The sequence below is a fragment of the Tupaia chinensis genome, unplaced genomic scaffold (assembly GCF_000334495.1).
Source record: "Tupaia chinensis unplaced genomic scaffold, TupChi_1.0 Scaffold000225_1, whole genome shotgun sequence".
Taxonomy (NCBI): Eukaryota; Metazoa; Chordata; class Mammalia; order Scandentia; family Tupaiidae; genus Tupaia; species Tupaia belangeri.
This window is the reverse complement of record NW_006159700.1, coordinates 569,054-595,660: the sequence shown is the minus strand read 5'-3', so window position 1 is coordinate 595,660 and position 26,607 is coordinate 569,054. Positions and strand designations below refer to the sequence as shown.

Sequence of the window (26,607 nt, the reverse complement as noted above, 5' to 3'; positions counted from 1 at the left end):
CCTTTTACTTACACTGGCAGCTTGGCTTTGTTGAAGGAGCTTCTAGTTTCCTGATAGTGGGCTGAATTGTATGAGGTTGAAATTTTGTTCTTTTGGGTGAGTACTGCTAAAAGTAGAAACACTTTGGGTGATCGTTGTACAAAAAATAACAAGTTTTTGTCTTGTGTAGAGCTGGTCTTAGTGTAGGTCTTTTATTTTTATTTATTTATTTATTATTTTTTAATGTTTATTTATTCATTCACTTATTTCAATTTGACCAGAGAGAGACACACACAGGGAGAAAGGGAAAGTGAGAAAGCAAGACACCATGTCTGGGACTCAAACTGTGGTCAGCCATGTGAGAATGTCCAGTGCCTTAACCACCACGCCACCTGCCACTACACTAGATTCGTAAGTCAAAAGAGGAAAATATTCCTGTTGCGATATATATCTATGTATTTTTAAAATAAATCTTGTGGAAAAAAATGACATTTTTGCTATATTTCTGTGAGATTTATGATCCATGTAATATACTTCTTACTCCTGAAATGTATTTCTAAGATATAGATCTCCTTATTAATGTATAACAGATCTTTGGGGAAAACGAATACAGTTCTTGAGCCCCAGGCACATAAAGTTAGGAATGTGTTATTGGATAGGTGGGAGAAAGACATATCTAATTTGGGGACTTTGTAGCCTCACCAGTATGCAAATAATTCAGCAATAATACAGAATAAATAGCTTCCATTTCCACAACTGCTGCTCTCTCTAATCCCTACAGTATGTGTTTTCCAACAATTATCTGGCCTAATTCTCTGTTTTATTGCTTAGGATTTTAGTGCTTTGAATGTGGAACGCAGAATAAGTGTGATTGTCCATAAAACTTAAAAAAAGATGCCTGAATGAAGTTTTCCACTGACATACAGGTAGTTTTAGGAACAAAAGAGAAAAAACATTTTTTAAAGAGGAAATGCAAACATTACATTTGCTCCAGATCCCCCAACTCCTTGGCTATAAGAAGCGACAGCAACTTTGTAAAGGTTAAACAGCCACACTTTGGGCCCTGAATTAAATGAAGTCTTCTAGCAAGTCTATGGCACTGCAGAAGACAAAGGTTTATCTGCGTGAATAAACTAAACATACAGTTCAATACATTCATGTTTGCAGGACTATTTAAGGTATAAAAGGCCTGGTACAATATAATAAAAATGTAGATGGAGCTATCAAATTCATCAAGTTGCTGCAATAAATTCAGATGCTTTCCAGAGCTGGAGAAGTGATGTCAAGAGTGTTCAACTTGAAGAATGAGGCTTGGATTTCTAAATGCGATCAGGGAAAAAAACGAAAGCAGAGCTAATAGGTGAAATCAAGACTGAAACAATCAACATTACTGCTATGTTTGGAGGAGAGTTTAAAAATCAATTCCTTCTGCTTGTTCTAAAATTGTCTTGCCAAAAACCTGACATTGTTACATACTTTTTATTTTTTGGTTTATTTAATCTTCTTAAACACAGTCATTGTTAGTTCAACAAGCCAACATTTGGGGTTACATTATTGCAAAAATAAGGACATAGCTGAATAGGTTATGCCATCAATACATTTGTGAATCCTATCCCATTTACTCATGACAAAGCATAGTTTGTTAATACTGTCTTGAATTACCTCTCCTTATAAGGGTATTTGAGGCAGTACACACTAAAGGTAGGGAATTTGCTCCCTGTATCAACTGTCTTTAAACTATGTTTTAACAAAATATCAGCCTTTTTAAATTAAAAAAAGACAAAGTAATATTTTAGTGTAATGTTAGGCAGCAGTAAGAGTTACCCTATCTGAATAAATGTGTATATACACATAAAACACTATCATGCTTTAGAAAGTTAAGACACATATTAATATAATGTGAAATTAATATGTAAATATGACCTAGGATGGAATTTCTAATATGTACAAAATGGAAAAGTAGAATCCTTCCCTTTCCAAACTTGTAGATTTTAACATGTGGAGTATGTAAGGGTTATTTCAAACCTGGAAAACATTACATTAAAGAATAGTATGATCCAACCTCCTTACAAAGGCCCTGTATATCAATTATTCTCTGAAAAGTGATATTCATTCTAATGTTAAAAAGACAGCATCATTTTGAGCTTTCTTAGAGAAATAGTTGTAATATCTTTTATTAAAAGATGCAACTTTAAAATGTGTATTACTTTTAAACATTAGAAAATAAAAATACTGTGAAGATATAATCCAAGTATATGAATTTCTTTAGTATTGTTATTTAAAGAGTGAAAATAGTTAAGCTAACATTATAAATATTTCACTGTGAAGCATATACTATTTTTGTCTTTGTCTTTATTATCATTCTTTATTTCTTATTTCTTCTATTTCTAACTTTTCCTCCTTAGCTTTCTAATAGTCCTGACTTCATTATATATCTTACCTCATTAGTTGACACTTACAGTCTTTCAATTTTTCCTTCATTTAAAATTTAAAAATTGGTTTCTACTAAGTGAATAACCAACTGAACATGCTCATCTCCCTTTTAACAATGTCTTCTTCTTCAAATATAGTTATGTCTTTCACATACATATTTGTGTATATTATATGTCACACTTAATAATCAGATTCACAGAATACTTAAGAAATTCAATATATTCCTAGCACACTATTCAGCAAGCTTACAGGATGACAAAATAAATGAATCATGTCTCATGACTAAGTAGCCACTGTTTTTGTCTGATGAAACCGAATGGATCAGTGTTTTTCAACTGCTCCATTTCTTCCTGGCAATCTTGGAGAAATTCTACAGAAACAGAATCTAAGAGCGAATGACGAGTGGTGCCCTGACAGGTTGCTATCATAGGAGATCTTGGTCTCGGGTATGCTACCACTATGTGGTTAAATGACTATTGCCTGGAAAGTCACACAGTAGTGAGTGGGTGGTGCTGGAGATGTGTAGGAGTTTGTTTATAGGCTCTAGTGGCCCACTTAACTAAAGCACAGGCTAGGCACCGTGGGCTATGCGCTCAGGCTGTCTGGTCCACCTGGAGCACAGCAGGCTGCATGGGTTCCTCACCCGACTGCTCTGTCTCCTGGGAGGTCAGCATGCAGCCACCCTCATAGTGCACCTTCTGTGCCTGTTCCAGGGCCACTGGCTCCTCTTCCTCGTCTTCCACGATAGTCAAGTCGATGTTGCTGTGCATTCCCGAGTTACTCCCTCTCAAGGCCAGCTTCTCAGCATCCCTCTCTGTGCTTTTCCCTTCTACCTGGGCACTGGTGAGGGATGCTTCAGAAAGACCTTCTGCAAACGAGCTCTCCTCCTGGTCATTTGACATCTGCTCACTGAAAGGCATGTCATCAGACTTGGTCTCATTTTCTGCAGGGCTTTCTCCATCTCGAACTTTCTTTCGACCGAAAGAGAGGGGAGAAACCTTGAAGGGGGAGCTTTTCCCTGAGGACATTTTCTGGTGATTTGATGTGAGTGATTTCTTAATCTTCTCTCTCCTCTCTACAGATACAATCTTTGTCCCCAGCTTGTTCATCTTTTTCTCAATGTTCTGGCGAGAGAATGCTTTTTTGAGGCTATCCACTTTCCTGAGGCTGGATCTTTTTATTTTCTCTGCCCTACTTTCTTCCATCTTTTCTTCTCCACTGTCTTCCAGGGCCTCCTCATCGTGGGGCAATTCATCATCCGATGAGAGGTCCACTGTTTGCAAGGTTTCCTCCAGGGACTTGTTTTCATCCGCAAGCTCCTCCTTCCCTTCCGCTGGGCTGGAAACTGGCTCTTTCACAAACACACTGGCAGGGATCTCATTTTCTTCCTGAAAGATGGACAATGTAGGTTTCATGTTAATAACGTATTTCACAAATAGTCCTGAAATGCTATTATTTGTGCGTCTGTGACTTAGGGATATGGAGATGACAGACACCCAATTCTAGACAGTTTTCTAGAATAGGAAGAAGGAACTGTGTATTGTCAAATCATTCCCCTTCAGTTGGATAAGGGCTAGGCCTGCCTTTTGGGAATATCATGAGGGTGGCTGGCAAAACTCTATCAGCGGCAGGCAGGGGGGAAGTGGGCTGTGGCTCAGATAGACCAGGAAGCTACCTAGATAAAGGAGCTAAAGTAAGTTACTATATTGTGAACACAGAGGCCCTCTCTCTCTCTTACCCTCCCTCAATGTCAGAGCACTCCTGCCAAAATTTCAGTGCAAAAATGCCTGAAGGTCAAGTTAAAAATATGAGAGCAGGGGAGAAAACCAAGAATTTCTCACTATCAGGGAAATCCTTCATTTTGTTTCCCTCCCCTACTACAAGTTAAGAAGTATGGGTGGGACCAGCAGATGAGTGGTTACATTGCTGAACTCCCACATGGCTGACCATGGCTCAAGTCCTGGAAGCAGTGGCTTGAAACTCACACTGAGCATGTGGGCATGTGTGTGTGTGTGTGCCCAGAATCCCAAGAGGAGAATGGAGAAGAGACTGCAGTGTGCAGGAGAAGGGACTGCTGTATGCACTGTGGCCATCCCCACTAGGTGGTGACTTCCTGCTTTCTGTCTCTCTGTCTTCCTGGAGAGCACACATGCCCTATAGTAAAAATCTCTAAAAAAAAGAAAAAAAAAAGTGTGGGGTATGGTCAGCTTCAGTGTTTGTTCAAAAGCACATGGTAATTTTGCTGACAATATCATTTTAGACTAAGAGAAGCGAGGGCTAGTTTTCCTGGGGGCTTCCTCATGAAGCCTTGTGGTTCAGGATGTCCTGTGTGGGAGTTAAGAATGGGAGGTGAGATATTAGGGTCAATTTTAGAGTAGTAAGGGGGAATTAGACAGCCATACAAAGCTTATCAAGCCTCTATTATTAAACAGGACTTCCTAGGGGGAGAATACTTTGGCCACCTTCAAATAAGAGGAGAAAAGCTCAGGAAGCTGCCCCGCTTCATTATTTCCAGCATTCCTCTCCTGCAGCTTCTGGGTACACAAGGGAAGATGGTCTCTTGTGGAGCCTAGGTGAGCAAAGCCAAGAACTTGCCTCCAAATGCAAAAGGAAGGTGTTACAATGTTGCTCATTGGAGAGATTTGAATCCAGACAGCCTTCGGTCACATAAATGAGAATGAGTTTTTTACATTTTTCTTTAAATATTGGAAAATGAGAGTCAGTGAACAAGGTGCTTTCATTGTAAGGAAAGGCACGGCATTAGACGTGTAGCAGGGGCTTGAGTCTATCTTTGCTGTACTAAGTGGCTGTGCAGCTTTCAGCAAATAACTTAATCTCCTTGGTCTCCGTTTTTTCCAAATATGAGCAAGTGGATTTGACCTGGATTAGCAGCTGCACTCCCTGAGGCACCATGGCTTCTGCAGCCAGCGCTCCAGAGGCCCCAGACACAACCTCCTGCAGCCAGAGCCTCTAGGTTACCTGACTGTAACTTGGACTTCCCAGTTAACTTTCCATTGGAAAAATAACTGGATTTAGTGGATTTAAAAATCCCTTTGGGATCTAAACTTCATGTAAAATTTATGTTAATGGTAAGAACTTCCCTTCTTGTGTTGCAATTTTGATCAATTAAAAAGTCAATAAATTGGAAACATGGTCTAAGAGTGTGACTGTATATTTTTAACTTCTGATACAGGCTAAATAAATAAAGTTCTGACACTAGGAATAAACTTCTGAATGTCCCTCTCCTTATTAACCGCTGAATGGTATAATTAGGATACTCTTTGAAAAGATACGGCCCTGTACCTTCCTCTTACACACACATTCATGCAGTGTCCTTTCCATAAATTGGTTTGAAACAAAGGTTAAAGTAGAGGTACAAAACAGAAAGTCTGCTTAAAAAGAATCCTTGTTCTCTTTCAAAGAATGTTATGTATTCTATGTCCTGAAGCTTTCTTCATTCCCTCTCATTTTGAATGTCATGGGAAGTATCAAATACATAGTATTAAAGACAAAATAAAAAAAAAAAAGGGGAAATAAATAATAGGAGAAGCTTTCTTCATTCCCTCTCATTTTGAATGTCATGGGAAGTATCAAATACATAGTATTAAAGACAAAACAAAAAAAAAGGGGAAAGAAATAATGGGATTTTTTTCAAGTTACCTATGACGTGGACTCTCAGAGAGCAGTTTTCCCATGATTCCAGTTGAGGTGGCGTCTATTTCACTGGAATGTTCTCCCCACAAGGGTAGGGATTTCTACTTCTTGTTAGTGCCTTGTCCCAGTGTCTACAGCTCAACAGCTACCTGTTAAACCAGTGCTCACAGGGAAAAGTGGTTTTCTAAGAAATCCCTGGGGGCAGCTAGAATAGAGATTGCTGGGCAAGCTTGAAGACTACGAAAGGAACAGGCTTAGTTCTGTCTCCAAGAAAGTTTGCCGACTAGTGCTGCACTGAGGAATCGGAACTAAAGGCCTAAGAGGGAGATGGCCTCTATTCACTTTTTTGGTAAAATTTCTTTCTTCTTCTTCTTCTTCTTTTTTTTTTTAATGAAGGGAGAATTCTATGCTCTGTGGATGAGTATTATTGAAAGAGGCGTATAGATTATGAGAGTAGTTAGTACTTGCTTGGTGCAGAAGCAAAATTACTTGCGGGGTTTGACAAGAGAGTTGGGAAGGTTTGACAGGAGTTGCTTACAGGGAAAGAAGAAACCAGGAGTTCAGTGAAATGTGATTAAGTCTTCAGTGAGGAAAGCAGAAATTCAGGCAGAAAACTAAAAATAAGCCTTGGTTACTCAGAAAAAAAGTTTACATTTTGTATGGTGTCATCTGAGTAATCAAATATAGTAAGCTAGGTAACTTCCTTTGCTTTAACTCCAATAAAAGGTGGCCTTTTCATCTAAGCCTTTTTTTTTTCTCTCTAGCAAGTGTTTGTGTCCCTCAGAGAGACAGACAGAGAAAGAGGGAGAGGAGAAAGCACCCCACTATGTGGAGTGGTCATGTGTAATCCCTTCTCTTCCATTTCTCTCTTTTGAGGATCTTAGGCATGCACACACCCATGCCCAGCATGTTTCTCAAGCGGCTAGTTCCGGGTCTCAAACTGTATGGTCAGCCATGTGGGATCTGGTTGCTTTAACCACCAGGTCATGAAGCCTGCTTTATTAACTATACTTCTAAAAGAATTAATACTATTTTAGGTTTTTTAAAGTGTAAATTTAATTATTACAAAAGCATAGTTACTGTTGCATCTTAAGACTCCTTTGTCACTTGTAGGCATCCTTTGAGGACAGCTTTGAGAAAAGAATGCTCTAAGGGGCACTGGAAATGACCTGTGGGAGATACACGGGGCATGTACGGGGAGAGGAGGGTGTCCAGAGGAGGCGAATAAACCTCACTGAACCCTTGTAAGATGCCAGGGAGACCTATAGCACTCTCTTGGATGCCAACGGTGAAAATCAACCTAGTAGAACAAACAGAATCCCGGACGTGTCTTTATGCAACTGGAAACAGGTGAGGTAGGTCTTCTTGGCTAGCTACTACACATCTGCTGTCATCTTAATTACTCGAGCAGTATTTAGTGTTTTGGCTAATGGACGGTGGTTACTGTGAGGCTTCTTATGGCACCCACATTGAAGGTAAGCCCTTGCTTCTTACATGGGAATTTGTAAGTATTTAAGCATATGTAGGTCTTACCTTTTTATTATGTTTGTTTAGAACCAGAAAAATACTGATGCTTTTCAAATACTATTTCTTTTACTTGTGAGAGGGCACATGGACTTACCAGAGAGAGAGACAGAGAGAGGAAGAGAGAGAGAGTACCCTCCCCTGTGGGGCATGGTCATGTCCTAACTTCTCCTCCATTTCTCCGTTCTGCTGGAACTTGGAGCATGCATGCTCACATGTTTGGCATGTTTTTCAATTTGCCTGGGCTGGAATTCAAACCACTGCCAGCCTTGTGGGATCTGGCTCTCCCACTAGGTTATGGAGCCAGCCCCCAAATCTCTATTTTATTTATTTAACAAAATATGTGTGTGTGTGTTTGACTATGAAATAAAGGCAATGCCACTGGAAGTTCAATTTGAACTTTAGACAGTGGATCCTCTGTAATCATTGTCCCTGGAGGTGCCCAGCCTCACATGCACACCTGCCTTCGTGCTCAGCTCTCTCACAAACACTTAAGGACGACTTGCTATTACACATGTCTACATGTAAGGTGACACTTCTACCTTCAGCTTCTTGTTATCATGTTTTTGTTTTCTCTTATAGGTTCCAAAATGGACAACTATTTCAAGGAGGATCAAGTAAGTTTATATCCTCAACCTCAACCCTGTCGCTGCTTCCCTATGCTATTACTCATCTGTGTACTTAGGGATTGTGGCGCCTTACAATGGCACTAGGAATCCTTTGTGACTGTGTTGCTTCTTTGGGCAGTTCTACCCAGAAGAGGCCCCAGGAAAAGCTAGCTATTTGCCTTTTGTTGTCAAAAAGGTCCTCAGCCTCCACTGATGTAGGTTCTTCTGGTTCTGACCTTTCAAAAGGACCCTAAGGAGTCCTAAGGAGTTTTTTTTTTTTTAAAGGAAAAGAGGTCTAAATAGCATACTTCGAACATATATAACTGCCTTGCTTGCAACATAGGAAAGAAACGGAGTGGAAAGAACTCTTAGGAAGTAGCATTTTTCCTTGTATTTTAGCTCACTTGCTACTTTTGGGTTGTCAGAAAAGTCATGACACATTTTTGCATAGAAAAAAATTGAAAAATATATCATGGCTTTTCTGATGAACCAATATATTGATTCTTGTAAGCTGATAGTCCTGGTTGTATATGTAAAATATTGACACAGAGACTTGGCAACATCCTGAGCACTTCTTGGGTTAGTGCTCATGGAAGCAAACTTCTCTGTAAGTCTATACGTATGTATATTTTAAAAGGAAATCACTCATGACTAGCATTAGAAAGGGAAATCTAAGGTAAGTCATTTAAAAGGTTAAACAAGGAGAGAGAAGCCAGTGGTATGCTTTCCTGTCACTTATTTATTCCTATTGTTAGACAGAAATAACAAAAGATGTCGTATTCCCCCAGGGATGTGATGGCATGCTCAAGGGATATGAAGACCATAAATTTGTGTCCACGGAATGCTTTATCCAATAATCTCTAAATACTAGTTATTAAAATGGAACTATGCCCACCTGACATTCTGATTTATAGGTCTCTTTTACACATTGATGGTTTTCTCCGATTTGTGTTTCTGAGGTATAGATTGCCAAGTGGATAAAACCATTGATTAGAACTGCACCCCTAAGGCAGCTGTCGGTGGATTCAGCAAGTCATAAGAATAAAATGCATTAGTTATAATCCCTGAGCAGTCTTTCACATTCTGCAGGATTTAAAAGTTTCATTATTTTTCAGTGTTATCAAGGGTTCAATTCTTTTTTTTAAGATCATATTGGTTAGGGGTTCTTTGTTATACAGAAAAAAAAAAAAAACCAAAAAACACAAGAAAACAAAAGCATATCACACTGAATTATTTAAAAGCTGATGTAGAAAATCCAGTAAATATGAACTTTAACATAGTGGGATTAGCATATTTGTTTTCACTAATTTCAAAATTCAATTCTATAATTTCTATTATTAATAAAAATGAAATCTAGCTAGTCACTTTGCTTCTCAAAGCTGTTGCTTCTTCAATACAGAATAAAGTTAAACTAAATGATTGATAAGATGCTTTCTAGCTCTAACATTTTTGATTCTAGACATTAACCTAAACCACACACACACAAATGAACAAATTGAGAACACAACTTTACAGTGTAATAATGCCAACTGCATTTTGTTTCATGTAAGAATCAAAACTATAGGACCTGAATTGCATTGGAAAACACTTTTAATTCATTCAATTCAAACAGATACAGATTACAAAACAATGGAAAAGGCAACATTTATTTGTGTGGACTACCTTCCCCCCCAAAAAATATATATACATTTTTTTAATATTTAATAGATGAGAAAATGTAATGATCTTCTTGAAGAAATACCAACAATAATCAGTTATTCACTTCAGGTGCCTCGGGCAGTACTGAAATTCGATAAGTGTAAATAATATCAAGAACTAGTATTTTGTTTATCTCATAAACCAAAAGGGCACTGGATAAGTAACATATCAAACCAATATCTCATTATGGGAACATTAATCAATGTAATATAAACAGCAAATTATCGTATAAAGATGTCTTCGATTATCTATATCCCCATTTCTTCCAAGTCTGTATCAATTTAACAGTTTTCAGAGAAATAATCTTGCAAAAAGTATCGTCTTTTTAAGAGCCACTTTGAAAATAGGAGGAAGAAGGGCTAGCAGGTGGCACAGTGGTTAAGGCAATAAACTCCCATGTGGCCAACCACAGTTCAAGTCCCAGATCCTGATGATTGAAATTCACACCAGACACATGTATGTGTGTACCCAAAATCTTGAAAGGATAATGGAGCAGAAGGGACTGTGGCAGGGTCACTGTCCCCTGCTGGGGGGTGATTTCTCATTTTCTATCTCTCTGTTCCCCTCTGTCTCTCCAGCGAGTTCACATGCCCCATAGCAAAAATCTCTAAATTAAATAAATAAATTAATAAGTAAAGAAATAGCAGGGAGATGTGACAATTTTAGCACCTTTCTAAAATTTTGATGTCATCATGGAAATCCAAATGATGCGTATTTGAACATATTTATAAGCTCAATTCTCCAGAAATGTATCCATTGCAAATATCTAACCTTCTACTGTTTTTTTTTTCACCCAATTTCACAATTTTATGTGGATGAAAGTGTAAGCTGTCCAAGAGTACTCTCATTTTATTCTCAGGGCTTCAAACTCATTCCCAAGTGGCTTTTCAACAATGACCAGACTTTAGAGGATGTCAGCCTCCCAACTTTAGTGCCAGTTACCTGGGAAATTCTAGGTTCTGCAATCGACAGACAGAATTTCCTCTCAACTTTAACTGTACTGATTTTTTGAGCATATTTTATTTTAAATAAAAGATAGCCATGCTCATAGGCAAAGTATTAGCCTTAGTCTTTCCATAGCATTTGGTTTTTTATCAGTAATGCCTAGATGTCTTATTTCATTCATGCTGGTACATGTCACAGTATTTTGAATTCAAACATTGATCTTAAGCTATTACAACTTTTTTTTTTTTGATAAAGGAAAGCTGCTGATCTTAACTAGAATTTAAAATTTATTTTACTACTCAATGGGAGATGAGTGTTTCTATAGTTTCGGATACTGCTGGTTACAATTTGAAGTAATTGCTAAGAAATTATGTGCTTAACAGATACAACCACATTGTAAAGTTTGGCACAGATATAAATTAATACATGATTTTTTAAGTAGGACAAATTAAGAACCAAGTTAGAATTAAAACAATACTGGCATGTAAGTATCTAGTAAATCAGCCAACAAATACACACATGTAGATCTTGGCGGACATGACAGGACTTCACTAACTAGAAACGTAATCTCCTCCACACTACAGCGCTAAGTGTGTCTGAGGCAGGGGACAAATCTTTCCTCTTGTATTTTTACATAATTTCTTCTTCTCCCTATTATTATTATTTTAGTCTTCACTGAGAAAACTAGTGGATTTAGTAAGGAGAAAGCCAGCATCGGGGTCAAGTTTACCCAAAATGACAAATTGCTTAAAGACACCAAGTGATTATTATCCGCCCTCTGCACTCCCCACTGGTCTAGGAAACAGCTCTTTCTGCCCCACTGGTAGGGCTGTGCTACTACTGCCAGTTTGTAGTGTCAGTATTTTTAGCACGGTCCTTTGCTTTCATGGAGACCTGACATAATGCTGATGTGAACATGGTGGTAGTTAAACAATGAATGATGGTTTGCGTGTATATATTTTAATAAGCTCCAAAAAAGCATGGGCATAGCTGTTTTAAGATCCTGGGAAGGGTAGGATCAATTTTTAGCCAAAATACATGTATTTATTTATTTAGTTTTTCAAAAGACAAATTTCTACACAAGCCAAAGTAGAGCTTCCCTCTGAGCAAATAAATTTCAGATCCACCCAGGAATAGTTTCTATTCACTGGGCACCCACCCCATGCCAGTCTCTGCTAATCATTTTAAATATGGCATTTCTTTTATTCCTCACCCCACGAGAGAGAGATAAGGTAGGAAACATTAGTGTTTAAGAGCATATGCTTTGGAATCAATTAAACATGAATTAGCATGCTAGCCTCACTACTTGCTCACTAATAACTTCAGGCAGTATATAAACTCTGAATCTCAGCATCCTCATCTGTAAATTAGGGATAAACGAGACAACGCACAGAAAGTCATTGAGCAGCGTATGCAGGGCTTATTAAATGCTTGAAATTGGTTTGCTCTCATCAATGTCCTCAGCATATAAATGAGGAAAGAGAGGCTTCAAAAAGTGGCAAAGTGCAGACGTAATTGGCAAGTGGCGAAACTAGGATTTGAACTAGTACTTGTGTGACTCTACAGTGTATCTGCTCAACCACTACACTGGGCCACTCCCTAACACAAATGATTGACACAAATGATTGTCTTATCCACCAGCATCATTACTACAGGAATCCTTTCTTTAAGAAAAAAAAAAAAAAAGGAGCGATCTTTCCTTTGAGGGACTGCACTTGCATCTACTTTTAAAAACACTCATCTTTTGATGCATTAGGAGTCGAGATTTGTACTATCCTGTAGACTAATAAAGGATCTTACGTGCCTAAGAGAGGTCCAGGTCCTTGCCTCTAGTGCCCTGCTCCTAACATGCTTTTTACTGGTGTCCTTGGAGTGGATTGCTAAGGGTCCCAGAAAGGAATCCAAACACACTGCTTTTGATTCCTGTAGTGACCACTTTGGTCTCAAGCACCCTTGTGTCAGCTTTTACTCACTGAGTGGAGAATTCCAACTATTTCTAGCTGTAACTTCACACCCCTTGATCTCCTGTGACCAAACAGGAACCATGTCAGGCCCTCAACAACAATACATGCCTTTAATTTCCCAAACTTTGTTTTTGAAATGTCCATTTACAATTCTCCTGAGTTTCTATTCTGTATCTCCTCCATCCTTCTTATCCTTATCTGCAGAACACCCATAACAAAACAAAAGGAAAGCCAATCCTGACAAATTGTGGTTTTCCTCCAGGAGACACATACTTTTTTCCCCGCCTTCCTTAACTCAGGGACGGGGATGAGAAATAATCTCCCTGATTCATACTGGAAGGAGGGAAATTTCCTTTGGTAACTCAGATTTAAACAGGTCTGCACATGTTTGCTTTTGTTTGGAGATCAGTATTTAATTTAGAAATGCCTTGAGAGCTGAGATTTCTAATATCTTTTAGGCTAATAAAGTAAGGATCTCATATGGCTTAAGAAAGGCCCAGTTACCATATCTCTTTTCAGTTCATCTGGTGCATGAAAAGCTATTGCATTTGCATTAAAAGCTGAAAAGTTCCTCAGCTGCAGAAGCCTGCAAGGTACAGGAGGACATCTGCTGCCTGAACCTTTACAACACTGCAGTGCCATTTGGGGAGGACAAAAAGGCAGTCAGATGAGTCCTTCCTTTATGGGGGTAGGAAGGCTTAGTTAGGCTCTAACTTGGCAGAGCACATTCTTTCAGAAAAAGAAGGCGCCCTCGTTTAAATCCCAATTTCTAAATCTCTCTTGGGAGATGAAGGCTCTCCCTGTCTGCCTTTCACAATCAAACTGTTGGTTATAGCCTCTCCCCTCCATGGCTTTGAAATCCTCTCCTATTCACATGGTCACAAGGAGACAGCCCTGGGGCGGAGGGCGATAGCTTCCTGGGCTCTGTGCTGGCTGGGTTCCACTGAGCGGAAGGGCTTCCAGCATTAGGCAGGGCTGCCCTTGGATTCACCAATGCCCACCACTTGGCGGAACAACAGCCCCACGCAATCTCCCTGTCCCCAAATAGCCTCTTGCTACATTAATTGCATCATTGATGTATTTTTAAAAAAAAATTAAGTGGCTTTTTTTTTTTTTTAATTCTAAGGCAACTGTTTGAAGGAGAAAACATTCAAGACTGGCTTTTGTGACTATGACTGATAACACTTTTATTTTACTTTACAGTGTGGTCTCTGAGCAATGAGAGGCATATCTGGTGTGTTTGTAAAGAGTTAGGCTCTGAATTTATAGTGCACCATGTGCTAGAAAAGAACTCCACAAGATTGCTTTGCTCAAAAGTGTTAAAAGAACAAGGCTAATTCAACTCTAATGAAATCAATCTCCCACTTGGTGAGTCCCTAAACATTGGTAGGCTTTGGACAAACTTAGTTTAACCAGTTGTGAGTTTCACGTGATTAAAGAAAAAACAAAAGCCAAAAAAGCACCTCATATGATCACACATTCCTACCAAGAGTTAATAAACAGTCACTGAATTAATTTGCCCTGTCCAGCTAACAGCTGTAGCCAGACCCCACAGTTCCTAAGGCAGAAACAAATGAATTAGACTAGGGTGCGTGCACCTGTGCACCTTCCCAACCTGGGCAGAGTGCATCCAGTTACTCTCTGAAAAATGACCTCTGCCTGCTAACCCGACGGCCTCTACCTTGGATTTAGGCTGCTGTGACCTAGGGAATTCCTACACTTTGCACAAGTTTTACACTTGCCTGCTGCCGGCAGAAAAGTGACAATGCCTTCCTTGTATGTATAATCCTTGCCAGGAAGAACAGATGTAGAAATGGCTGTAGGAGCCAGGAGGACTGAGATCAGGAAGGTTGGGGAGTCCCAGCCCACGTGTCCCAGGTATAGGAGGCACTGACCTGGAAGATGAGCACTTTGAAATGATTTCTTCTGAGCAGCTGGGCGTGGTTGTTCTCCAGCCGTTTCACCTGTGCACACTGCCTCTCCATGCGCTCCTTGACCGCGCGCGTGTGGGCGCTGACCTTGCGGGATTTCTCCAGCAGCTTACTCACAGTGTTACTGGTGGAGGCCTGATACTTGGATAGCTTGGTGAGGTCGTTCTGGATGCCCTTCACCGAGCCCTCCAGGCTGATCTGCCTTTGCTCCATCTTGTGCTGGTTCTCCTGCACAGCGTCCAGCATGCTCACCAGCTTGTCAAGGAGTGTGCGCACGGTGACGGCATTCACCTGCGAGTTGTCCCGGATGGCCTCCTCTGTGCTTCCGAGGTTCAAGCTGGGGCTCGGTGTGGAGGAGGGAATTGGGCTGGGGCTCGATGCCTTTTCCTGCCTCATGTCAGAATCCGAGTGCTGGAACTTTTCCGCTTGTGCTGCGTCCTCTCCCATGGCTGGGCAGGTGGGAACGTTCTTCCCTGCTGGAAGCTTCTTGCTTAGGTGAGAAGGCAGTGAAAAGGGGTGCGAAATGGGGCCTCTTGTTTTGAGGTCAGAGCACCGCTTTCCAGCTCTGGCAGGGGTTCAGTCAGGCAACAACTGGCTAAGCTGATCAGGGGAACTGCATTCCAGCTGCTCTTAAAGGCCCTACTCCACCCAGTGGGAGGTGAAGGGTACAGAACAGAACCCACTCAGAGTTCAGAAGCAAGCACACTTCCTAACAGCATTCTCGGCACAGAACACTTTGCTGCAGGTTTAGCTTTTCTTTCCTGCTCCCCTTCCCTTTTTAAAATAAGTTCAATGCCATATTTCAATCGTGACTTCATTTAGAGGCGGAGAAAACATGCTAACTTGGCCCAGCTCCACTGCTTCCAATTGGCTAGCGCTAGTAAACTTTTCTCTGGCTGCTATGCTACAAATGCAACAGAGTGCCTGTTTTTTTTCCTGGATACATGTTATTGTAACGGAAACTATTGTTTGCATTTGCCCTGGAACTGCCTGATGGGTTGCAGAACACCGGGTGTCCTACTGGGAGGAGTAGAGTTTAGAGTACTGTGCAGCTAAGTTTGTTTCTCATTTGCAAAGGAATGGTAGTAACCCTGCTAACCCCAGACACACAGCCCAGCACTTCTTATTACTCTTGCAATTGGGGATGCAAATTAAAGTTGAAGGAGATTAAACTTCAGGGTTATTAAAACAAGATGGCATTACAAACTGGTATCCTGTAATAGATGGAAGCCTTTTAAATGACCACCCTCCTCCCCCGTTCCCCCTTAATATAAAGTTTCTTTTGAGAAGACTGAAAAGGAAACAATGTGGCATGTGCATTTGCCAGAGAGAGACAGAGAGAGGCAAAATGAGACATTGCTCCCCCCCAGGGGTGGGGGGGAACGGCCACACCACAATCCCTTCTCCTCCATTCTCCTCTTGGGATTTGGGGCACACATGCACACACACACCTGGCATGATTTTCAAGCCCCGGGTCTAGAACTTGAATGGTAGTTGGCCATGTGGTATTCCAACGCCTTAACCTCCATGCCACCTACTTACTCCTAAAGGGTGTATGTTTGTTAAAAGAACCCATCAGGGGGGACCAGCAGTTAGCGTAATGGCTATGTCGCTGGACTCCCACGTAATTGACCGAGGTTCGAGTTCTGGACCCAGTGGCTTAAAACTCACGCTGGGTGCATGTGCGTGTATGCCCAAGATCCTGAGAGGAGAATGGAGAAGGGATTGCAGAGGGGCCATCACCCCTGGGGGGTGATTTCTCCCTTTCTGTCTCTCTCTGTCTGGCGAGCGCACACGCCCTATAGCAAAAACCTCTAAAAAAAAAAAAAAAAACCATCAGGCTAATTTGTTTTAACTAATTCTTAAATTTATGTTGAGAGATTCTTCTCAAATGTCCGTATGTGCAAGGCATTTGTTGACAAGTATCCAGAAGTGTGATTGTTGGGCAGGTTGAGTTGGAGTTTCTGAAGTGGTACTAATGTTTGACATTTCCAAATTCCTGCTCAGTGAAGTGGCACACCTGTTCTCAAATGTGGCCCTCCTCAGCAGAGCCCTTGGGACGTGGGCCTTATTTCCTAAAATGACTTTACATGCTTGAATTGCTTTTAAATGTATCCAGCCTTTGAAAGTGCTTTCAGCATGAAGTTTGTAATAGGACTTCTATGAACAGTTTTGAGAAGAACAAATGCTAGCTCATATTGGGTCAGGGACTGGTAATGAAATCGTGCTATTCTTCAATAACAACATCTACATTTATGACAATCAGTGGGCCATTCGTTGTCACATTTATTGAATCCCTATCCTCTGCTATATGCATGATACATTATCTGGAGGATATTGGAAAAGCACGGTAAGGCCTGACTTTCAATGAGTAAATTCTTTGTTAGGAAGATGAAGTAAAGGTATTTACACAGGCCACCAATTTCTTCAGATGATAGGAATTCACTTAGAACAAACAAACAAACAAAAAGGACTTGCTTGGTATTTTATCTTTTAGGAAGAACTAGAAAATTATTTAAATTCATTTGCCTTACATTGAACAGCATCTAGGTGATCCGTGTTGTGTTAAATATTAGAACAAAGGGTGTTTCAAATGTTGATTTTGGGAAACAAAATTTTCTAACAAAATTATACAGTTTTATTATACAGTGCCCTTTTACATTTGACTTCTTTGGGCAAATCATGAAGAGTGTCATCATTGCAAAAATATTTGAGGGCTTCATCAATTTTCCAAGAGCCTCTCTTCAATTTTGACATTCTAATCATTCCCATTTGAAGCTCTTATTGTGCCATCATCCAATTGGATTTTTTCTTCTTAAAATGTTAACTGTTGCAGCTGCAGATTCTCATTTGCCAGAGGAGCTGCCCATGATTCAAGGGCTTCTCTAACATTACCTTCATCAACTTCATGATTTCCTACATCTTTCGCAAGATTTGTCATTTCACATGATAATCGCTTTGCCCTGATTTTGCATGGATGTGCGCTGATTTTGCATTGCATTGTTGGATGTTTTATAATCAGCTAGATGAATAGAGACACTAAAGAGATAGGGTGTGAGGGGGGAAAAGGAGAGTGGCTAGTTGTTAAACAAGAAGGGTTTGCACATGAGCTTATTTACTTTTTAAAATGGTTTTGAAAAACACAAGCAATATATCAGTCATCTATTGCTGTATAACAAATAGGCCTGAAACTCAGTGGTTTAAAATAATAATTATACTTGTGATGCTGTGGTTGGCTTGGCAGGACTCAGTTAGATTAGGTCATCAATGTGAGGCATCCTCATTCAGCTACAGAATTTGAGACAGCCTCGTTCACCTGTCTGGCTCCTCAACTGGATCAGCTACAATGATTTTCCCCAGTTTTCCAGGGATACTCTATGAGATCTCTGTGATAAGCAAGCTTCTTTACATGATGTATCTGGGTTCTAAGGAAATACAAGTGAAAGATGGCCTACCGAGTCCTAGTTCTACCTAAGAGAAATTGGCAAAATTCAGTAATCGAGTCTTAAAATACAATTTCTAAAAGGGGCTAACAAGTGGCGTGATGGTTAAGGTGCTGGATTCACATGTGATTGACTGTAGTTTGAGACCCAGATGTGGTAGCTGGAAAATCATTCTGGGTGCATGGTGCATGTGTGTGTGCCCCAAATCCCAGGAGGAGCATAGGAGAAGGGATTGTGGCATGGCCATCCCCCTCTGGGGTGATTTCTCACTTTCCCTGTCTCTGTCTTTGGCAAGCATACACACCCTATGGCAAAAACAAACAAACAAACAAACAAACAAACAAACAAAAAACACTAAAGAAAAACAGTAATATTAAATTTTAAAAAGTACATATTATGAAGTTCATTAGAAATTAATTAGGTAGTAGAGTTTAGATATGGTACAATGACAGACAGGAGCCTTCTGAAGGCTTCTGAACATGTGAAAGTGACATGTTTAGTATAGCAATAAAGTGTAAGCGGGGATCACTCAGTTGGTAACATTTGTTGAATGGGAAAGAAGTGCTGGGTACCAGGGATGCAAAGATGAATGACATATATTTGCTACGCTTTAAAAGCCCCCACGTAAGTGGGACAACTTTTGCTACCCTTTATAAGCTTCCATCTTAGGGGAAGAACTAGGCAGGTGGACAAATACTAGTACAGATACGCAGGTATGGTGCATAGGGAAGGAATGATGGTCTCTGGTGGAGTCTAGGATTGTGAGCACTTTAGTCATGACAGGAAGTCGTTAGGGTTCTGAATTCTCTGTCTTCCAACTGACCACTAGCTGCCTACTATCATCTGAGGAGTCTCAATCATATAAGTACAGAGGTCATTCCAGGAAAATACTCACTTTATTACCAGATAGGACATTGATCTCAATATATATTGTTTTCCATTGTGAACCATTCGTAAGCCTCAAGTCTTGGTTAACTTTTCAGCATAATTCCTAGACTAGAGGCAGCTCAATGGTATCCTTACATGGTCTTTTCCATTTAGGCTTATACAGTAATTTTGGCATTTTTGGTCTTACACTATGACAGTGACAAGAGACTTGGCATTATGATCTTAGAGAAAAGAGAGCCCTTTCCCTCAGTGGCTGAAGGAGAAAAGCCTGAACAGTCTACCTTATATATCCTTCTTCTGGGCTCCCATATTGGAGTTTAAAGTCTTTGAAAAGATTTATTTCCTCTTAAGGAGGAAGTAAACCTGGGGTTGTATGAACATATTAACTATGCAGAAAGAAAGAAAAACAATATAATGACACATCTTTGATGTCCCTAAGAAAAACAATATAATGACACATGTTTGATGTCCCTAAGTTTTAGGATGGTTTGCTATGCAATAATAAGTTACTAGGAACATATAATTGGCAATGACAATGCAATTCTTTAAAAAATTATTAATGATAGTATAGATTTCTTCTCAGAACTCCTTTATCTAAAACTTCTTACACAATGTACTGCTCCTAAAACTTAATTCCTAAGATCATTTTATAAAATAAAGTACAGGACTTTCTGTAATTATTCTTCCCTTAAAACATGCTAACTCTGAGATTACTTCCATAGGTGATGGGAAAAAAGATCATTACTTAGATAATAGGCAAATAAAAAAAAAGGTGAAGTTGAAGGATCACCTCCCATATCTAGGTGAACTCTAAATCCTGCAGTGGGTGCAAAAGGAATGTAAGGGTATAATTCACAGCCTAGAGGTCGTGACTTTTCCTTATCAGTTGCTGAGGCAATGGAGAGGAATTAAGTGTTCACTCTACTAGAAATAGTAATGATGAAAAGCACATGATTACATGACTCTAATCTCTTCCCACCAAAGTCTCCATACAACCTATCGATGGTATCGTTACGAAATAGAGCAATGTATGAGGAAAGCCTATGTAAATGAGTGACAAAGCATAAATAGTGTATACTGTTGACATGTAAGGCAGGTTCTACTCACTGCGCGTGTGCTGTCATTTAGGGAATGCCAATGAACAACCTATTCTTAGAGTACATATGTTCTGAGAGGTAGAGTTGGACACACATAATAAGTAAAATACAATGTAATGTCAGACAGTGATAAAGACTAGAAAGGAAAAACACTGGAGTAAGGGGTAAGAAGGTCACAAGAGTGCTATATTAGATAGGATGATGGTCAAGGAAGTCTTCCTTTAGCCATTAAACAGGAAATGGTTGCAGGAAACCAGATGAACAGAAAGGACTTTCTTTTATAGTAGTACAATGCTTTTACAGACTAATTGAGTTTTAGTTGGGCACATTTACACCCAACTAAAGATTACACTGTCCACCTTTTTGTGGCAGTGCATGCATGTTACCAAATTCTGTTCAGTGGATGCAAGAAACACAGGGGCCACTTCCAAATACTGCCCTTCAAAGGGTTAGATGTGCACTCCACTGATCCCCACCTTTGCTCCTCCATATTTTCTTAGGTGTTGGCAAAAGCAGACTTTGGAAGCAGAAATGGAAATTATTGAATTGAATATTTCACTCTTATTCTCTTATCTCTCTTTCTCATTGCTCTTGATAAACAGAATAATAGCTAAGAACATAGTCTCTCAAGTCAGATTTCTCAGGTTCTAATTCCAGTAAGGCTGTATGACCATGCACAAATTCTTTTTCCTTTTGTAGGCCTCAGGTTCTTATTTCAAAGTGAGAGTAAAAATTCTTATGTTATTATTATGGCCTGTTATGAGGATCAAATGAATTCATATTTATGAAATGTTTGGACCAATGTTTGGAACATGGTAAGCAGCATGTGTGTTAAATATATAAATAAATAAAAGCCATTTCTAATCTGTCCACTTCAGTCTCTTGGCTTCAAAGATGTGGGGTTTTTTTTCCAAAAATGTGTTGATATTTTGTATTATGTATTTCATTCTAAATTAATACCTATTTTGCCGTCCCTTTCTGTCTTGCTCGCTGACACAGTACTACATGAGATACCTTGGAAAATATATGAATATGGTATCTCACAGTACCACAGTGAGATACCCTGGACAATGTATGACTGTGTTTTGGCCTTACTTATAGGTAAATTAATCAACTGCTTACAGTGAGTTGCTATATTCTCAGCCCTGACTTAGAATCTGAAACAATATGACAAAATATAAATCAACGTCTTCCTGGAGAAGTTCAGAGTCTTTGGGGAAAAACAAGATTTACGCACAAGAAGCCATTAGAAGACAATACAAGGCAATACCTAATGAAGTGTTGAAGTCCCATTTCAGTCTCAGGAAACCTCTTAACATTACAATAACTCTTAGCCTTATAACCCTTAGCCTTTGAGTTTCTCTTTACAGAGTCCTAAAGCAAACAGGAACTAGAGCAAAGAGCTTTAAATTAAAAGGAGAATGTAATAATAATGCTTTTCTCATGATATCGTACTTTTCATGTATTGATATATTGTCTCAGGATACCCTAAGATCATCAATTGTTGAAGGAGTTGGGCAGATCTTCCACTATTTTTTTCTTCTTCTTTTAATAATTTGCCAGAGGGCATATATACTTACTAGAGAGAGAGAAAGTGAGAAACACCCATCCTCCCCCACCTCCCATGGGAGATGGTCATGCAGCAATCCCTCCCCTCCATTTATCCCAACTTTCAGGATTTGGAGCATGCAGGCACACATGCTCAGTGTAGTCTTCAGTATAGTCTGGTCAGAGTCTTGAACCACACAGTCGGCCATGTGCGATCAAACCACCTTAGCCACCATGCCACTGTCTGACCTTCCATTGTTTTTTTTTTTTTGGAGAGGTTTTTGCTATAGGGCGCGTGCGCTTGCCAGACAGACAGAGACAGAGAGACAGAAAGTGAGAAATCACCCCCCAGGGGGGATGGTCATGCCGCAATCTCTTCTCCTCCATTCTCCTCTCGGGATCTTGGGCACACACGCACACGTGCCCGGCGTGAGTTTTAAGCCACTGGGTTCGGGATGCGAACCGTGGTCGACTACGTGGGAGTCCAGCGACATAGCCATTACGCTAACTGCTGGTTCCCCCATTGTTTCTTTATAACCAAACTGATACCTGAGAAAGTCTAGGGCTCTGGACAGATAGTGAGATGAGCAGATTGATAGAGTGAGCTCTTCTTTCATCAACTAGGTAGAACTCTCCTCGTCAGTGTTCTCCCTCTTCCTTGGTAGCTTGCCGATGTTTATTGAATTTTAAATCTCTCCTATGAAGGAAGGAGATTCTAAAGATTCCTTTGTCACATGTTTTAGAGTTTAATAAGCCTTATTCTGAAATGGTTAATTTTGAGGTCTATGTATTTTGTAAATTTGTTCATTCAAATGTTATGATGAATGACCATGAAGACATATCATTTTGTCCTTTATTAAAAAAACAAAAAACAAAAAACAAAAATAACAAGTACAACAAAAACTTTCACCCTGTTTAAAAGGAAGTTACATTAATTTGAAAGTTTTAGAGAAGGAAATTCTGAAACCATTTTGGTAACCAAGTCTTGTATTTGTCAGGAAGTTCTCCTTCATAGATAATTTCAATCCTTATCGAAGCAATATAAAACCATTTCCTCTCATTCTGTTCTGTTTTTTAAGTTAGTGAACATTCACATAATGGATTTCTATAAATTGTCTATTAATCATCTTTCTGTAATTTTTACATATTCATGTTGAAATTTAGTATCTATGATTAAATTGAGGCCATTTCTCTATAAACTCCACTGCTTTAATTGCTTTTTATCAAAAATATTCTGGCAATGCAACATGTCTCAGCAATAAATATTTTTGTAGATGAATAATGGCAGTAACAAAAAGCATTTGCCTGATAGTTTACACTTAGAAAGTACTTAAACTATCTTGAATTATCTCTGAATGCTAAAAATGTGTGATTTCAAATTCCTCTCCCTCTGGGCTCACAGTTGTTGGCTTCAAAGAACTGTTGTCTTAGTGGAAGGTATGGCTCTATTCCAATTGGAAAAAAAAAAAAAAAATCAAGCGAGCCAGAAACCCAGGTAACAAGTGTTAGTGACAAGAGCAGAGGGAGTAAGGGCTTGGCTAATTGTTCTCATGTGCATGACTACTTTATTAAAACATATTTTGGGTACATCAGATCAGGCCTGATTAATGGCAAACATAATGGAAGGTATTTTCATGCAAAAGAAAACAAAACAATTTGGTGTCTTTAGGTCTTCCTTTCCTCATTTATAAAATTGGCTTCCTTGATAGCTAAAGTCTTTTACAATGATGCCATTTTATAACTTAATGAACACTTTACCATTTTTGCAGAGTAATTGTGCAGTACGGCCAGATGTTCCACTTTAAAAACACCAACAAGCAAACAACATAGCTTTCTTTGGTCCCTAGATTTCACCTCTGCTCACAGCCAAGTGGTTTGCCAAAGTGTGATGCTAGAGTGGAATGAGGAATCAAAAGACCTAACTTGGCATTCAGCTGTAACACTAACTGGATGACATTCAGCACTCTACCTGTGGGGACTGGGTTACTTCATTTGTAACCCGAAGGGTTTGACTGCATGATCTGATTAATTCTGTCAGCATTTATTAATTGTTTTCTATGTTTAAGAACCTGAAGTAGGATGTGGGGTTAGAGTGGGGAAAATATAAAGATGTGGAGAAGCTGTTAATGAAATGTAAATCCAGTGGGGGAAAAAAAAATAGCAGCATTAAGCATTAAAAAAGAAAATAAAAGAGTTCTAATGAGCACAAAAGAGGCAATGAATGATTTTGGACTTTTCAAGTGTTATGAAGGATGATGTTCACCAATTTCTGAAGAGTCCTAGGAAAGATGTATCTGTCTACATTTTAGACACTGTAACCATTGTATACAGTTCACTGCAGCAGCTACTTAAGAGCCATAGTCTACTATGGTGATTAGGCATGTCCATCTCTCACTGCTAATTTCACTGCTCTGCAGGGTGTAAGAGAAATGAAAACGTGGGAAGATGGAGTTTTTCCAGTTCAGGGAGTGACCTTTAAAAGAATCAGGGCAGAGCGAGGGTAATGAAGCCAGGAGTGGAAACCAGTGTAAATATCCCTGACATAAGACTGAACTAATTTAGTTTAAATGGGACTAAGCCTGATCTAAATTAGAGAAAAATATTATCTGAATTATAGAATCTTCTTTATAAATAATCAGATTACTTTCAAGTATATGTGGAAAGTTGAACTAATTGCTGGGAAAACATTTCTGAGTTTAAGAGCTACTGGAATCTTCTTTCAATGAATAGGTGGGTTCTGAATCATTAGGATTACGTTTTGCACATATATAATTAATATGTTAACATATTTAAAATAAAATGGCTAATCAAGCTCCTTAAATTTTATGTTCACACTGTTAAAGTGTTACTGACCTTCCCACCTTTACATAACCAGTTCAGAGGTAAACTGGAATCCAGTCTGGTTCTTGTTTTCAAAACTTCACAAATTAGTAGGCTCTGAGAGAACATTATTTCACTCTGACTCACATCTACTAGAAATGGTGCAATTTTACTGCATTCAGAACTGAAAGTGTTATCCCTAAAATGTTGAACCTAAAAGAGATATCAGAGAGGCAGACCAGCTGGTGGCTTTGGGCTGTCGTGACACAGCAAGGGACATGACTGATCAGCTTCTAAAGCTTTTCTTGGGTGTAAAAATATTGAGAGCAATTGGAAGATGGAAGTAAGACAAATTGATCAGGAGAATTCCTCACAGCATCTGCCCAGGCTCAGCAGGTTCAGGAACGAAGGAGGTCAGATCCAGGAAACTGCTAAGGAGAAACTGAGATAACAGCTTTTAAAGGCATTGTTAAAGGGGCAGCAGTCTGGATGCAGGAGTAGCTGGGAGCAAGGAGCTACTGGATGATTTTCTTGAAAAGCATTCGTGGGAACCAGCAGTTAGCGTAATGGCTATGTCACTGGACTCACACATAGTCGACCGTGGTTCACATCCTGGACCCAGTGGCTTAAAAACTCACGCTGGGCACGTGTGCGTGCATGCCCAAGATCCCGAGAGGAGAATGGAGGAGAAGGGATTGCGGCATGGCCATCCCCCCTGGGGGGTGATTTCTCGCTTTCTGTCTCTATGTCTCTCTCTGTCTGTCTGGCGAGTGCACGTGCCCTATAGCGAAAACCTCTCAAAAAAAAAAAAGAAAAAAAAAAGAAAAAGAAAAAAGAAAAGCATTCGAATATGTGGGAAACACCATGAGACATTCTAGAGTCAACTTGGGGAGTTAATTACACAGGTATTAAAATTGCAGGAAGTTGTCTTGAGCTGACCTTTGACTCTGTCCCTTCAGGATTACATGATCTGAAATGTCTCCAGTTTGTAGGTTAGAAATGTAATCTTACCCATTCACTCTTGGATGAAATTTCAGTAAAATTGACTCATGCTCTTTGAGCTCATATAAGAGCAATTTCTGAGTGCAAGTGTTTGTATGTTAACTAATATGTAGAGGGCTACCTGGCACAACCAACCACACTGGTCATTTCCTGCGTTCTGGTTCAGTTACTGTCCTAGAGTAATTTCATAGGTCCTTTCTCACACAGGAAATTACACACCAGCACCTAGAACGTGCTGAAATAAAGCAAATTACAATAGATAACGCTAAGAAATATTCTCCTGGGGTGACAGTAACTGCACAGACGGCTGTTTGACTTTTAGGGCATGTTTGTGTCTGTTCCCCTATGCCTGGATGTGGGGATTTCATGAGTCTGTAGCGAGATGAAAAAAATTAAGGGCAATATAATGTACTTCACATAAAAATAGGTGTTTTAATTTAAAAGAATGTGCTTTATTTTGTGATTATTTTATTGCCATTTTTGAAGTCAAAGATCTTGATTTTAAGAAAACCTACTGTCTTTGTAATTTTTTTTTTTTTATAACCTGGCAGAATAAAAATATTGGAAAACATAGGCTAGATTTCAGTTTTGGAGAGTGATTGATAGTTCTATGAAACCTGAAAGTCTGAGAAGTACATGCATATATTCACATATGCATAATATATATGTATTTATAATCATTACAAACATTTCACAAAACAATATTTAACATGGCCTCATGCAATGCATTTGGATCTTTTCTATCTTGTTAAAAATGTCAGCTGCTGGCCAATAATTTGATTTCATGACCTACTAACAGGTCAGAACCCATAGTTTGAAAAACATTGTTGTAAGCTCTGGGTCTGTGCTCTTCCTAGGACAAAGCTGAATAAACACTGACAGGTGTTTCCTCACAGGGTCTCTCATCGAGATTCCACACAGGCCACATCCCTCCTGTTGCACATTTGTTGCCTTGGATAGTTTAGAATACAATGGATTAAATAAGAACTTTCCTGACATGAGCCATAATCCTGCCACTTTCCTTAGCTTGAGATATAGTCTCCATTTCATTTGGATTTAGAGGTCATTTTATT

General features: G+C 39.5%; 1 protein-coding gene across 1 annotated transcript; it reads right to left on the bottom strand.

The window, feature by feature from the left end:
* Nucleotides 1–1,452: 1,452 nt before the first annotated feature.
* On the bottom strand, nucleotides 1,453–15,529 carry CAVIN2 (caveolae associated protein 2). The gene is made up of 2 exons (XM_006147805.3): nucleotides 14,701–15,529; nucleotides 1,453–3,800 (listed from the first exon to the last, which is right to left on the bottom strand). Exons 1-2 carry the CDS (start codon nucleotides 15,181–15,183, stop codon nucleotides 3,006–3,008), a joined length of 1,278 nt encoding a protein of 425 aa, XP_006147867.1. The 5' UTR covers nucleotides 15,184–15,529; the 3' UTR covers nucleotides 1,453–3,005.
* Between the last annotated feature and the right edge of the window lie 11,078 nt (nucleotides 15,530–26,607).